Below are 15,731 nucleotides of genomic sequence, written 5' to 3'. Positions count from 1 at the left end.
TCTGCTCACTTTTCACCAGAGGATTATCAAAGAGTTTGAAAAAAAACGCGCTTCTAAGTTTCCTGCAAAAGTAGTGTTTAAGATCTGACGTTGTTCCTTCATTATTGATACCAAACTGGCATGGGGGAAAAAATCTGGACACTAGTCAAGTTGAAAAACAGGTGTCTAACAACAATAATTAACAATAATTATGACATTTGTTTCTGAGAGCCTGAAGCTTAAGGTAAAGCGAAGTGGAAGGGGATACCAACGAGAATATAAATTTATACTCTCATATATTATTTAGTTTAAATGATATTCGTAAGTTTTCTTAAGTATCTGAAACATTATTCTAGCAAAGTGCTCAAAGTGCATTCATAGGAACCTATTACGAACCGAACCTAACCTAACTTTACCTAATCTAACCTAATCTAATCTTGTTTAACCGAACCGTACCTGTTACGTACAAATCACATTGATTTTATTCCTTCTCGAATGCCACATCGTGTGACAAAATCATTTGTTCTGATCAAAGTGCACTCTTGCCATATTCTTATAATTAAAGGACTGGCCGAGAGAGGGGGCTAAGCCACAAAAACTAAATTCCGATAAATCGAAGGGCACAGTGTAGGACAAATAACTGCAAATTTTCCCCTGTGAAGGTGGTTCTTTTATGTATGTATACCACTCTATAGATATCTGTGCAACTTATAACCTGTAATACATAATGTAAAATGTGTTATATTGAGTAATAAACAAATATTAGTAATGTAAAGGAAATATTTTGCAGTCACGATTTCTGACAATTTGGTTAATACACACTAAATACAACGGGTTAGGTTAGATTTCTAACCTGACCTAACAACCCAATCTAATCAAATTAGGTTAGGTTAGATTCGGTTATATTAGGTTAGGGTGGATTAAATTTCTAACATAAGCTAATCTATCCTAACATAACTTAACCTAATTTGTTACTACATACCCGGAATCTCTGAAATTTTGAATAATGTTTGCTTTATGTATTTTACTACGTGAAATGTTCTTATTGAGAGGATTGGTTTATGAAAAGTATTTGAACTCCTTCTAGCCTTAGAATTCACGTTACAATGACAAAAATCCATAATGCCACTCTTCCCCACTTCCAAATAGGATGAATTTGGTTTTAAACGGTATCAGTGGTCACTATTTAGTGACCCTGAAAATTGCGGACTGGACACCAATTTCGATTGTTTTTGATTATTTGTCACCTTCTTCCTATCTTCTCTCATCCCGAGCGAAAAAATGATAAGATCCTAAGTTAGGCCTGGTTGCATTAAAGTACCAAAAATCGTTAAAGTTGATCGAGGAGAAGTTAGCAAATGAAATGAAATGAAATGAAATGAAATCTTTAAGTTTTACGTCCCAGGGTTATGCCGGTTAGGCTAAAGGAGACGGTGATTATGAGAGATGAGTGAAATGGTGGAATGAAGAAAGTGGGAGGAAACTGGAGAACCCCGAGAAAACCCACGAGCACGGAGTTAGCAATCAATCATTGTTGCAATGAATAGAAAATGCTCCTCTACCCTTTAAAAGGGAATGTTTCAAAAACAATGGCACATGTTTTTATTTAAGCTTAATGAGGAGTTTATATACCGAAAAATGAAATCTTTGAGTTTTACGTCCCACGGTTATGCCGGTTAGGCTAAAGGAGACGGTGATGATGAGAGATGAGTGAAATGGTGGAATGAAGAAAGTGGGAGGAAACTGGAGAACCCCGAGAAAACCCACGAGCACGGAGTTAGCAATCAATCATTGTTGCAATGAATAGAAAATGCTCCTCTACCCTTTAAAAGGGAATGTTTCAAAAACAATGGCACATGTTTTTATTTAAGCTTAATGAGGAGTTTATATACCGAATTTCACCTTTCTAACTTCATAGGTTCGTGAGATACTGTATTTGAGGTACAAATTTTGATCCCTTTATACCCCTTAGGATTCGCCCTTTAATCAAAGTAATAAGGGCCAGGTCAACTCATGTACGATACTAAAATTATAAAAATCGATCCAAAGCTCTAGAATGAATTAGCAAGTAAACATTATATTCATTTTTATTTGTATAGATAATTAATCATTATTGACGGTATTTATATATTTATTACATTATATTGTCTCATCTGTGAGTAGAAATGACTCATTATTTGTATTTGGAAAGACAAGGAATATAATTATCTTCTGAATCCAGTTTTACGAATAAAGCGCGAAGTGTAACAAGCAGGCAAGCGAAAAAAATCTTCACCGATACCTCCACATGACGTCACGGACAGGGAGCCAATCAGAACGCTAATCGCGAACTGGGGCTACCTGTTATTTTATATACCTTGGATATTAGTAGTATTGAAAATTCACTTCTGAGTCACCATCCTTTTTTGCGCACTTTATCATTTGACAATGATAATGATTGTCAATTTGAAAATTATCTTAATTTAACGAACTTTCCTTATATTTCACTTGGTAACACTTGAATCTAATATGCACTATATATATTAGAACTTCAAAACTTCTTATGTATTTATTTTGCATAGAATCAGTAACAAATCTGGAGCTTCATTGACAAAGGATATAATTATTATACTGACAACTATTACGGTACACAAATTCAAGACCATGAAGGTTCCTCATTATATACAAATATTTCAAAAAATAGGTTTAGGTATTACATTCACCCTTCATTTACACTATGCAAAAACATTGTGACTTTATTTTGATCACTTTTGTCTAATTTTATGGAGGTTTCATTTCATTAACACCCAGAAATGACAAAAATAGAAATACTGAGCACAAAGCATTTTTACGAGCATTTATTAATAGGAAATACACTTACAAGGAAAATAATACTACCTGTATAATCGAAACTGTAACGTTTTCTTTGTTTCATTTTTTAAATAATTCATAAAAGCTGTATTGCAATGCCTCTTGTTTCTCATTAATCATTAAAATGATGTATTCTTTCCAGGGACGTCATTTATGAAGGTTAAGGGAAAGGCAATTACCCCCTAAGTTTGAGATTTATATAGACTTTATCAATAAAATAATAGTAGATCGGTGAAAACCGCGAAATTTTACTTATATCAAGGGGTCTTGTTCCCCCCGAAGCAAAATTTGAAATGATGCTTATGATTACTTTCCTTATAAATTTCTACATTATCATGTTATAGCAATTGTACGCTATAACACACGTGGCAAGCACGAACACACATTAAAAGTCTACATTTTATTCACTGCTTGCATTAAATTTACCACTTCCCAAAATAAATAAGACTATAGTTTATTTATATTTGCAATTAACGTTGCAAGTATTCGTTGAAAGTAAATCTGCTCCCTCGATTTGGATGTTTTTCATGGTGCAGTAATAAGATACTTGTGTTTGAAATTCTTGTAATAGAAAAGAAAGAAAGACCAATGGAAGATGTTTGGTGCATCTAGCAAGAAGCATAGGATTTTACGTACAAATGAGTGAATTGGGCTAAATTTAATTTAATTTCGTAAATTAAATTTCAAGAATTTCAAATATGATTTTTAGTTAATTTAAAATTTTCTATAACGTTCTGTTTTAAGGGGACAAAAAATAATTCAGGTTGGGTACTGCCCGCTCTATTCCCTCACTGGCCTGTGTATTTCCTAAATTATTTTTGTACACTTTGTGTGTAATCAATCCTTTAACCGTACTTTAGAAGCTAAAACTTATTTGTTTTCTTACGTTTCTTCTCTTCACAGTTTTAGCACCGAATCAACAACTTTCTTGGCTGGAACTAACATAGTAAACAATGGTGGTTCGCTTCATCAAGCCATTGACAAAATTGTCCATGAACACTACAACCGCTCAGATTATTATAGAAATGATATTGCTGTACTGAAGGTAAGATAATCAATATCTATTTGTACACTGAGAAAAAATTGTAGGTGGCGTACTTAAAAAGATAGGTTACATGCGTAATTCCTGTAGTTTTTGGACTTAACGTACAGCAGACATACCTGAAAATGCATGTTTTATAATACTTTCTGTATAAGTGTTAGATCTATACGTACTTTCCGTATGAAACAATGTAGGCGGTCAGGATCTCACATACAAATGGACGTATACAACATATAGCTTACGAAGGTAACATAAGTATATGCATGTAATATACGGAAAACTGTTAGATGTCAGACATCCTGCAACAGCATGATGTAACATCTAAAGGCAGTGCCTATGTAGCATACGGATAACGTATGCTCCGTACTGATTTCTATAGTAAGCAAGAGGATACCGTAAATTTGTACAATATACCGCTGTCCGGAGAACGGATTTTTTTCTGTATAATAAGTGGTACTTTATTGTAATTATTACCATGGTTAAATTGGGTTAAGTTAATTTTATACATCAATCACATTCAAAGACAATATGGAATCATTAAATGCAATTTTTATATTAATATCAACATGTTATTCAATTATTTCGTTTAGGTAATTGTGCTAAGGAGACGTGACTTATTATAAATAAAGAGTTTATGTATTGAGTTTCGGTTTCCTGTCTTAACAGGCACGTGAGATACTCGACTTTTTGTTATAAATTCATTCTCCATACCCCTTCCTGTTAGGATACACATTTTAACTAAGAAAAATCTACTTCTTGTTTATTCAAAAGTTTATTTGCAACGGTTCAGCCGTTTCCCCATTTTACATTCACAAATAAGATGGCTTTTATTCTCATATATATAGTCTATAGATTTATTAATTTGAGACTTAACAAAGTGAAATATTTTAATTATCCGGATATAATCAAAATTAAATAATGCAGTGTAAAAGTAAAAATCTATTCAAAGAAAACTGGTCAATCACATCTATTCTAAACGCACTCACCTCTCAGAGAACAAAGTAAAAAACATTGGAACTTTAGCGTGAAATAATTTTCTCAAATAGACATTTAACGTACTGCTGATAGTGGTTTCAATTCATTTTACAGCAAGAATAATAATTAATAGTAAAACAAAGGGAAATGTTAAGGAGTTTGTTTTACCAAAACTCTTTTTGTATATTATCCTGTTCGTGTGTCCCTCAGTCTAGAAGTAAATATATATATATATATATATCAAGAACTAATTGATAAATCACCAGCAAATTTGATCAGGATGTAGCGAGCGAAAACAAACTGGAAATAGTAGAAATAAATCATTTCCGGCTCTTACGTTGATTGCTGTATAGCAAAAACTGTAATAGATAGCGAAAAGCGGTTTGTTCCAATCAATTAAGCGTCCCAGACTACATTTCATCTCCATCTTTAACTCTACTAAACCGGAAGGGAGAGAAATCCACTACAGCTTCCGGTTTCAATATTGATCTACATCCAGCAAAACCTACAAGATTAAGCAAGAAGCGATTCTTAGGAATCGATTTAAGTTGCTAAAAATATATTCCACCCCTATCTACCCTCCTACTAAAACCAGTATTGGTAGGAATCAATTACTTCAGGTTTTAATGTTGATCAATATAGAGTAAAAATGGTAACAGATAGCAAGGAGCAGTTTTCTAAAATAAATTAAGTGTCTCAAGGACATATCTCCGCTACAATTTTTGTATTAAAACCGAAAGTGATGCAAATCTACTACCTCTTCGAGTTCAATATTAAGTTGAAAACTATCACGCCATACAAACCAAACTCCTTCGCCTGGTGTAGACGTGGCACTTTGTTTAAAAAAAGTCATTTACCGCCAATATTTAAAGGTATAATTCCAGTATTCTCCCCACGTGATTGGCGAAAATATTGAACAAAGCTTAACACAATGTCCTGCCTTAGAATTTGCAATTGGAATCTAAAAATTATAAAACGGAGATTCATTAGCTCCAGGGACGTAGTGTCCATTAAGGCTATAAGGCTTAGCCTATCCATTTATTTATACATCAGCCTCAAATGTTGCTTTTGGATATTGATACAATTAATTTTATTAAAATGGATTTATTTTATAATAATCTGTTTAAACATCAAGCAAGTTGAAGCGAAGGTTCTGCAAGAACGCATTGAAGGCTATCGGCGGCTAGCCTTCCGCTTCTCTCATGGAATTAGGAGAATGGGGCGGTGACAATCACTTTCCCGACACCCTCAGCAGACGAAAGCTTCTTGAGCTATACACAAATTCATGATGCAACGAAAGTGGACGAATCTTGACGAAAGGCTAGCCTTTCGGGTGTTTGGCGAAACAAAAGCGACAGGATGCGGTCTTGGAAGAAAGTATAGAACAGAGACTATGAAAAATTTAGAAGCTCACATTCAGTAACGAGTTTTGACCAAGAAAAAAAAGAGAGACAGAGAGAATAAAAATGTTATGTTATTATGAATAGTATTAATTCATCAAGGACCTTATTACGTATTGGTTTGCGTTATCACAGCGTAAAATTTACATTTTAGTTTTCGATAATTGACATAGCAGTTATGTTGTATTTTTTGCGTTGCGTTGCTATCCGCAAGTTTTTCTAAGATCGATACTAAAGAAGACCTCAGATGATTTATAGTTTCTTTTTTTTCGTACTTTCAATTTAAAAATAGCTTTTTCTGTAAAAAATCATCAATTGACTGTGAGCTACTGCTCCACTGTTTTCCATTAGTATGCTGATATGTGTTGTTGTGGGTGAAGTGCTTAAGTTTGTCTATGATTTGGGGAGGTTACACTTAAGATCGTCCTATAGCTATCCGATTTTATTTGTTCCTTTGAAACAGTAATACAGTGTATGTGTGATATGCGAGTATTGCATATGTAAGGAAACCGAATGTGTAAGGGAAATATGAAGCAGAACCACTCATACTTTTTCTTGCATTGTATGAAAAACATATTGCATGAATTAGCATGTTTCTATTAAGTATTACAGCGTAGTCAGAACACTAAGACGTGATCGTTTAAATAAAGTCGGGATAGTTTTTTTTTTTGGGGGGGGGTAACTTAAATTCACTTTACACTCATATATACATACAACAAAAATTGCAAGTTTCAGGGGATTGGTCCCCTCCTAGCCACCCTCTAGCTACGAATCTAATTTCAGCCTACCCATTTCAAAACTTCACGCTACGTTACTGATTAACTCATGTCCTATGCAGAAACTCATGTTCTATAGAGTTAAGTATGTAGTTTTGAAAGAAATTATTTATTTCTAAAGCGGAATAATATCTAAGGAGAACATTGTAAGAAATGCACTGATACATACCAAAGATCGATTTAACTACAGCAAGACAAGTATACTAGTAAAACGTATTAAAGTGTTTCAAAATGATCTATTCAAACAATCAAAGTGTACTTATTTGACATCGCATATACAGGTGTTTCAACACAACACCGACAACGTTTGGGAGATGATTCCTGACACCAAGATGAGACGAAAAGTATAGATCATAATGCGTGCACAAATGCTTCCTTTCGGAGTTATAGGTTACCGAAAACGAAAAAATGAACTTTAAAGGCACATAGCTCCAAAACTATGGCACTTAGCGCAGTCGAGTGAAGACTTTATTTAGGAACTAGTATGTGTCCTATCCAAATACCCATGTTTCAGAATCCTGCGGTACTTCCGCGACATTTTTTTATAGAGATGGTTGGTGAGTACTTCAAGTTATATGCCCGTAGCCAAACTCCCTCTATAAAAATTGTTGTGTGAGTACCTTAGGATTCTGAAACGTAGATTTTTGCATAGGGAACATAGTTCCTAAGTGAAGTCTTGACCCGACTGCAGTATTTCCCATAGTTTTGGAGTTGTGGACCTTTAAAACTCATTTATTTCATGTTTTCGGCAGCCTATAACTCCGAAAGGAAGATAGGGATGCGCACGAGACAAGATTTATGGATGTCTCGTCTCGAAAATGTGCTGTAGAAGTGATGTCTCGACTCGAAAAATGTGTATTTCTCTATTGGAAGAGACGTGTCTTGAGTCGAATTTTGTCAGGAAAATCCTGTCTCGACTCGTCTCGTGCGCATCCCTAAAGGAAGCATTTGTGCACCCAGGTTGATCTATACTTTTTGTCTTATCTTGGTGTCAGGAATCACCTTCCAAACGTTGTCAGTGTTGTTTGGAAACACCCTGTATATTTTTATCATTGTTTGGAAATTTATTTTGAATCTGTTCGTGTCAATATAAAGTTTGCATTTACTCTCTTCTTAGGTTAATCCACCATTTCACTTTGGATCGTTAATACAACCTGCAAAGCTGCCTAAGTTTCAGCAAGAGACTCCTGATGGAATTTTGGCTACTGTCAGCGGATGGGGATACAACGATGTAAGCACAACTACTATAAAATGTATATTTCATAAGGTTTCTTTAAATTTTATTTCGCAAAAATATAATTGGTTTCATAAAGACGCCAAAGAAATGTCGTAATTCAACTTTTCAGGATAGTTATAGACATTATCCTAGCAACGTTATCTAATAAGTAATAAAAATGAAACTAGAAATCTAACAGATTTGATCATCGCTTGTTACAAGTAACACATTCGTGACTAAAAGTGGATATAGAATTTCTGTCAATAATATTCAAGTAACGAGCAGTATTTACACGGCTATCTCTAATTGACAGAGAACAAGATTTTATGAAAAATGTGTTCAACATTAGAGGAGATACTAACCAAATTAGAGGAAACATCACGAACTCCGAAAGTTTCTAGAGAAGAAATTTTGTAGACGTGATTTAATTTTCGCTTACATTTATCACATACAATATGAAGTATTCATAGTATTTAAATTTACTTCTTCGTCCTTTATTTGATCTTTCTAAAAACGTGAATTAGGGTCTACTAAGTAGTATACATCGTACGCGACCGATCAAACTCGCCAAAGCTTGACAACTATTGACATGGGGGTAGATCTTTATAGCGTTGTCACACATGTAACATGTTATGGTATGAAGGTTTTTGGTTCCCGAGTTACTAATCTTCAAAGTTGGGTTTGAACTTTGTGGAAGGATTTTATATTTCGTTTGCTTCTATCAATGAAACTCGTTCAATCTTGATCAAATTTGTCATGGTTATAAATCTCAAGAATCTTAGTGTGCATTTTGCATACGATGGATATTTGGTTTTCGAGTTACTGACCACCAAGCTTTGGTTTGAACTCAGTGAAATTAAGAAACTTTACTAAAACGCTTTGACCAAACTTATTATGGTGGTAGATCTTCATGAGCTTACTAGACGTGCGAGCTTAGTATGAAATATAATTTGAAGACTTTTGGTACCCAAGTTATTGGCCATCAAAATTAGGTTGAACTTAGCGAAATTAAGAAATTTCACTAAAATGCTATTAATGAAACTCATTCGATTTTTAACAAGATTGTTATATTGGTAACTTTTACGAAATGAGTACCCATATCAAATATTATAGTACTTGACCTTTGGTTTCCCAATTATTTGTCACCAAGTTAGAGATTTGAACTTAATTTAAGCCAAAGTCAAAAGTTTTATAGCAATAATTTAAGAAGCAAATTGTTGTACAACACAATACCTCTATTTCATATGCGTATTGAGATTTTAAGGTCTACCAACATTTCAACTTTGGTTAAGTGAGACTCTTGGTTGCCAAGTTGTTGGTTCCCAATGTTTGGGTTTGAATTTAACAAATCTGTTGAGGGGAGTAAGTTCAACTTGTATTTATAATAAAGGTTACTAAAAATTATAGAAAGAGGAATCTTTTTGATTACACGAAAACTTACTATTGAAAATTTGTAGTAAAGATACCATATATAGAGAGATAGACAGATAGATAGATATAGATATAGATATAGATATAGATATAGATATAGATATAGATATAGATATAGATATAGATATAGATATAGATATAGATATAGATATAGATATAGATTTAGATATAGATATAGATATAGAATCTTGTATCCTCATGACTTGTGCGTCCCGGTGAGCATTCCTCAAATAAGAGCCTGAATCAGACCCGTACTTAGAACATTAAAGCAAGAGAACAGAGATAATATTTGGGGTGTAACATGAGTTCCCTGTATATTAATGTAAGATATACGTATATCTATATCTATATATATCTATCTATATCTATATCTATATCTATATCTATCTATCTATATATATATATATATATATATATATATATATATATATATATATATATATATATATATATATATATAAACTGAATAATTCATGGAAGTTGAAGTAGTAGCTATCTCCTAACTACGGGCCTGATCAGAGTAATGAGTTTAAATCCCACTATAATAATACTAATACGCATTCTTTTAAGCGAGTAATTCCACAAAAGTATAAAAACAACATATAACTATCACATGAAAAGTTAATAAAATTATTTGAGTAATCTGTTCCGAGAAAAATCACATTGTCACTTTCATTCACTTTTTGTGAATGTGATAGTCACGAGCTGAGAAGAATGTATCATAGGAAAATTAAGAAAATACTAGTCAGATTAATGGTCAATTTTTTTGTACGAATTGAGTAAATAGTTAAGTGAACTTATTTTTGCTTGTTTAGGACGGTCTGTTGCCAAAAAATTTGCAACGAGTTGATGTTCCAATAGTTGGTGATGACGAATGTAACCAACTCTGGCAGAAGGTAACTAACTTGGAGGAAGCTATCAGTGACAGTCAGATATGTGCTGGTTATACTGAAGGGAAAAAAGATTCTTGTGGGGTAAGTAGAAGTTTGAAACTAGTAATCTAACCCATTAACTGTCAGTATCTAGGTATCTTCTCTTCGGAAGTTTTATTGTTTACATGGAAAAGGGTGTTAAATAGCATTTGCTATGATTTCCATTTGAGCATCATGATAAATATACAATTTATTAGTAATTTATCTAATTTCTTACTTTTTGGTATTATTATTGTCTTACTGTAAATAAGAAAAAAACAAACAACTTTAGAGTGCATTTTAAACATCTCGCGTGCACAGGAAAAACGCATTATTTTATTGCATTGCAACGAAATGCAAGCGGAAAGTATAGTGTTACAGATTTATTAATTAGATGTCGGTTGCGAGCATCGTTATTGAAGGAGTAAGGTTATTGATTCGAAATATAACTTCTCCTGGCTTTTATGATTAATATAACAATTTGCATTGTTCTTTGTATTGCAACATCACGCATACTCATAATGTTTAACTCTTAAATACTACACATGTTTCTGTCACGTTAGTACTACGCGGAGTTCCACAGACTCCGTAATTACATTTGTTTGATTTTCTACTCTATTTTATTATTTTATTTTTATTTTATTTTCTACTATTTCTTTCTATTTGCTTTTTATTGGTTTATTTTGTAGACGATCTGTTTTTAATTGTGTATGAGTCTAATATAGATTTTTAAAAAAAAATATATTTGTGATTATAAGTGTCTTACTCACCTTTGTAAACTCGTTTATTTTCAAAAATATGTCAAAATATACGGTATGTATTTTTGACCTTCATTAAAGTGTTCACCTCGGTTTCCTTGGTAACATTTCTAACAAACATTATGAACACTCGAGACATATGGGCACATCAGATTTTCTATAAGGGTATTTCGTTTTGCGTCTGATGCAAGGTGGGCGTTTTCTTATATATCTTCATAAATATAAATGCAAAATTTATTACTTCATTAATTATTCTGGCGTATTTATTGGAAAAGACATTTAGGTATAAACAAATTTGTCCTTTTTGGATAATTCATACTAATGTATTTCAAATTCCTCTTAAAGTGATTTCTGGCATGGTCTATGAGATGTGTTATGGCTGTTCTTGAATCATCAGATATATATTGATTGGCAAAGGTATTTGTATCAATGTATTTGTTCTCCTTATATATCTATCACTGGCAGATCGCAGTAGTAGTGAATGTCTTCTAATAAAAATAAAGCTTTGTCTTATTTCGACCTCTTTGAACTTTGAACTTTCAAACACGAGGATGTGCTAAAAGCTTCTGAGTACGGAACTTCTTTGGCTACGAATATCTGAAGTGGCGCCAGTACATTGACTGATTCTTGGTATCAATATGTTCTCCTCTAAGACTGGTGCACTTGTACAGCAATGTTGTAAATGAAATGGAATCTTTAAGTTTTACGTGCCACGCATATGCCGGTTAGGCTAAAGAAGACGGTGATGATGAGAGATGAGTGAAAATGGTGTAATGAAGAAAGTGGGAGGAAACAGAAGAACCCCGAGAAAACCCATGAGCACGGTGTTTGTCCAACACAAAGTCCACACGGCGCGAGCTGTGATCGAACCAGGGACCCCAAGCACCGGAGGTGAACGCTCTACTACTGAGCCATCGCGCCTATAGCGATGTTGTATCTTTCCTAACCCTTGCAAATAACATTCGTTTGGTTGAGCCTTAAGCCAAGCCAAAACTGTCTTTTATGCTTCAAATCGTTCCTTCTGATCACTATTCAGACATTTTGGCATCCACTTTGCTGGAATCTTTGATATTGCCAGTACATTGCTGTGGATGAATCCAACACTCTCTTGTGAAGTTTTCAATATGTAGGTTATGTTTGGTTTATATTCGCCTATGCACAACGACCAGTTCATGAACAGCATCATATGCTGCCGGGTCAGTTAAACTGGAGTCCATCCATTTCAGGGCGCATCTTCAACGGTGAAATGGCCTGTCTTGAAACTAGCTATCCAGATTTTGATGATCCTATACGAAGAACACTACTTTTCAATATTCAAGACATGTCAGTGTTAATGTCCTTCTTAGACATTCCCTGGGCAAACAAAAACTTCATGACTGTCCAACGCTCCGAAGTTGTAAACTTTGCTTGAGCCTCCCCCATCAATGCTTTAATCTTGTTAAAAGAATATAATTACGTCAGTCACAAAATACTTATATTTGCAATATTACATACTAGGATACTATTCTTTCACACGAATCTAGAGTCAAGGTTTTATGTGGATGAGAGCAAGTCTAAAAATTTTTAAACATTCCTTCGTATATGTACTCTAGTTCTTCAAATTTAAACATAACAATATCCAGCAAGGCATTGTTTCTGTTTCTAAATCTTTAGAACATATATATATATATATATATATATATATATATATATATATATATATATATATATATATATATATATATATATATATATATATAATACAATCCTTCCTGAAATTTTCAAGCATGATGCCATCATATAGATCCGGTTTATTAGGATTTTATCAGAAAATCTCATATTTCCACACCCAATCTTTTCCGTCAATGTTTCCCAATAGTTTGTCAAATGTTAAATTGTACTTTTGAGTTTTCATGTAATCTTCAAATAAACCGGATCAGAATATCACTGTATATACTTTTCGTTACAGGGTGATTCTGGAGGACCACTTAGTGTTGGAGGTTATGTAATTGGTTTAGTTTCCTGGGGCTCTGACATTTGTGGTGAAGCAAATTTTCCTGGAGTCTACACTGAAGTGTCATACTTTAGAGACTGGATCTCTAACAAAACTGGAATTTAAATGACATTACTATTTCATTATTTATGTATATGTATATACATACATGGCTTGGATAAAAAGTAATGGCAACATTGTCGTAGTTTGTACCTGACTTTATGCAGAGATGAGCATCTGTTATATTCCTTCATCATAACTGCCTCCCATCTCTATCATTTTCTGCCACACTTGTAAAGGGAGTCGTATACGGTCAGCGCGTCCGTCTTTGTCTATGCCCCACAAGAACCGCGATAGGGCAAAAATGATGGCTTTTGTTTTGTCGTACTGCTTTCCTCGAAGTGGTTCCTTCAATTTAGCGAAAAACTCGTAATCACACGGGTTCATAGCAGGTGAATACTGCAGATGTCACAATATCTTCCGCTTTCACTGACGCAGGAGCTCCATCACAGTGTTAGGCGTGTGACGCCATCATTGTCATAAAGCATAATGCGAGTCGTATCCAAACATGCCATCACTTTCTCCAGAATGCAGCAAGGTGTTGTCGGTAGAAGTTACAATAGTAGATTGTAACCTGCGTAACCTGCGACCCTTGACTCTTGAAGTACAGCATGATGCAGCATGACCCCATGGATATCGTAAGCCTAAATGAACGTAACTTTCTTACCAACGGCGTGTGCAGGCGTATGGTCTTTAGACGAGGCAAACCAGAGCGTTTCCATTTATTGGATAGCGGTTTCAACCGTGGTTCAAACGACAGAACCCAGGTTTCGTTTATAGTGACAATTCATCCAAAGAAGCCTTCACCCTCCCTCTGAGCAATTCAGCAATTCTTGGGCAAGTTTACATCACTGTTACTGCAGTATCTGACAATTTGTTGTGATATCCAACGCGCTATAATTTTGAGAAAACCAAGAATTTCATGCAAAATGTGTACCACTGTATTGTAGCTCACATCTATCCCCGCGGCTGACTCACACGAAGTCCATCGGTAAACTGTATGCAGCAGGCAGTCAAGTAGCTGATTTCTGTAGGTCGTTTCGAACTACGGCAATATTGAATGGCATCCCGGCCTTCACGAAACCCTTTCACCCATCTCGCCACCGTACAATGCGACAACGCTACATTACCACACACATCACAAAATCCCTGAAAACATTGCCGGGCACTGCACTCACATGCCACTTCGGTTTTGATCCACGCACGTTGATCGTCTTCCGAAACATATTGTTATCGCGCTTCCACTTTCCTCCTCTACTTCATGGCACTCCTACTTTAGACTGAATAACAACAGCCGTTTCCACTCACCATATGTCCTTGTCTCACATTCCCTTATTAGCTACTAAACTCGTAGTGCTGAAAGACATCCCTCTGAAGTGAGAACAGTGTTGACACTACTTTTTTATCCAATCTATGTAAATACATATTAACAAATTATGTACTACGTGTATATAAGTAAATAAACACGTGTATATACGTACTTCCTTACAAATACGTAATGTACAGACATCGTTTTCATTCAAACTTTTTTCCAACAATGAACAAGGATGTCACCCGTGATTCAAGCCTTATGTTATTTACGTACTTAATTGTAATAGATATCTGCAGTTGAAAGAATTATTTTAGTTGAAATCGTAATTTTAAAAGTTATTATCAACAATCGTTATATAGTAATATGCAACCACCAAGTATTAATGTTCTATTCTCTGTTTCTCTTTTATTTAAATGACCACGAATTGCTATTATTTTTAATGTTGAGTGTTTGAGATGGCTCTAAAATATGATTCATAGGTTTATGCGAGTGTTTACTTACGTATGATAGCGTATTGTTACAAACATTGCTTACCTCTCAGGGAAAACATAATCCACATTATTTAAGACGCATATACATATAATGAGTGTAGACACAAATAAATATTTGTGTATATATGTAAATAAAAAATTTGCTTATAAACTTCTTGTAATAAATTGTACAAAATACAAATGTTCTGTCCTATTTTAAGCAATTTGAAGTATTAATAACGACTACAAAATTAGCTTTTGTAAAGAAAATAATGTAAATAAATTATTTTTTAAAAAAAATTCCAGGTTTTATCATTTGTGTATATTGCTCAAGTTAGTCCTTGATAATTACTATTACTAAACTTTAAGGTTTTCTAGGTAGTCCAGAATCCAGATCAAGTGCTAATTACAGCTAGCAAATATAATCCTATAATTGTAACAACACCCTTTCCTACTGAATTGATTAGGAAAATTGATATTGTGTAAATTCCTGCAGCCTCGTTTCCAGACAAAGAAATGTTGACGTTCAATCAACATCGCGATGCAATTTGAAGCTTTTCGAATAAAGACACAGCGAAA

General features: G+C 34.1%; 1 protein-coding gene across 2 annotated transcripts in view; it reads left to right on the top strand.

Annotated features, from left to right (window-relative positions):
• The window catches only part of LOC145668415 (trypsin-1-like), a 174,925-nt gene extending 159,538 nt beyond the window's left edge, over positions 1-15,387 (top strand). For both annotated transcript variants that reach the window (XM_081736227.1, XM_081736228.1), the window contains 4 exons: positions 3,733-3,874; positions 8,140-8,253; positions 10,485-10,643; positions 13,287-15,387. In XM_081736227.1, the coding sequence (XP_081592353.1) occupies positions 3,733-3,874; positions 8,140-8,253; positions 10,485-10,643; positions 13,287-13,436 (565 nt within the window). In that variant the 3' untranslated portion in view covers positions 13,437-15,387. The remainder of the gene's footprint in view (positions 1-3,732; positions 3,875-8,139; positions 8,254-10,484; positions 10,644-13,286) is intronic.
• Positions 15,388-15,731: the final 344 nt, after the last annotated feature.

The sequence above is a fragment of the Thermobia domestica genome, chromosome 13 (assembly GCF_964235325.1).
Source record: "Thermobia domestica chromosome 13, izTheDome1.hap1.1, whole genome shotgun sequence".
In the NCBI taxonomy this organism is placed as follows: domain Eukaryota; kingdom Metazoa; phylum Arthropoda; class Insecta; order Zygentoma; family Lepismatidae; genus Thermobia; species Thermobia domestica.
The sequence above is the reverse complement of the archived record's forward strand: the minus strand, read 5'-3'. Positions and strand labels throughout refer to the sequence as shown.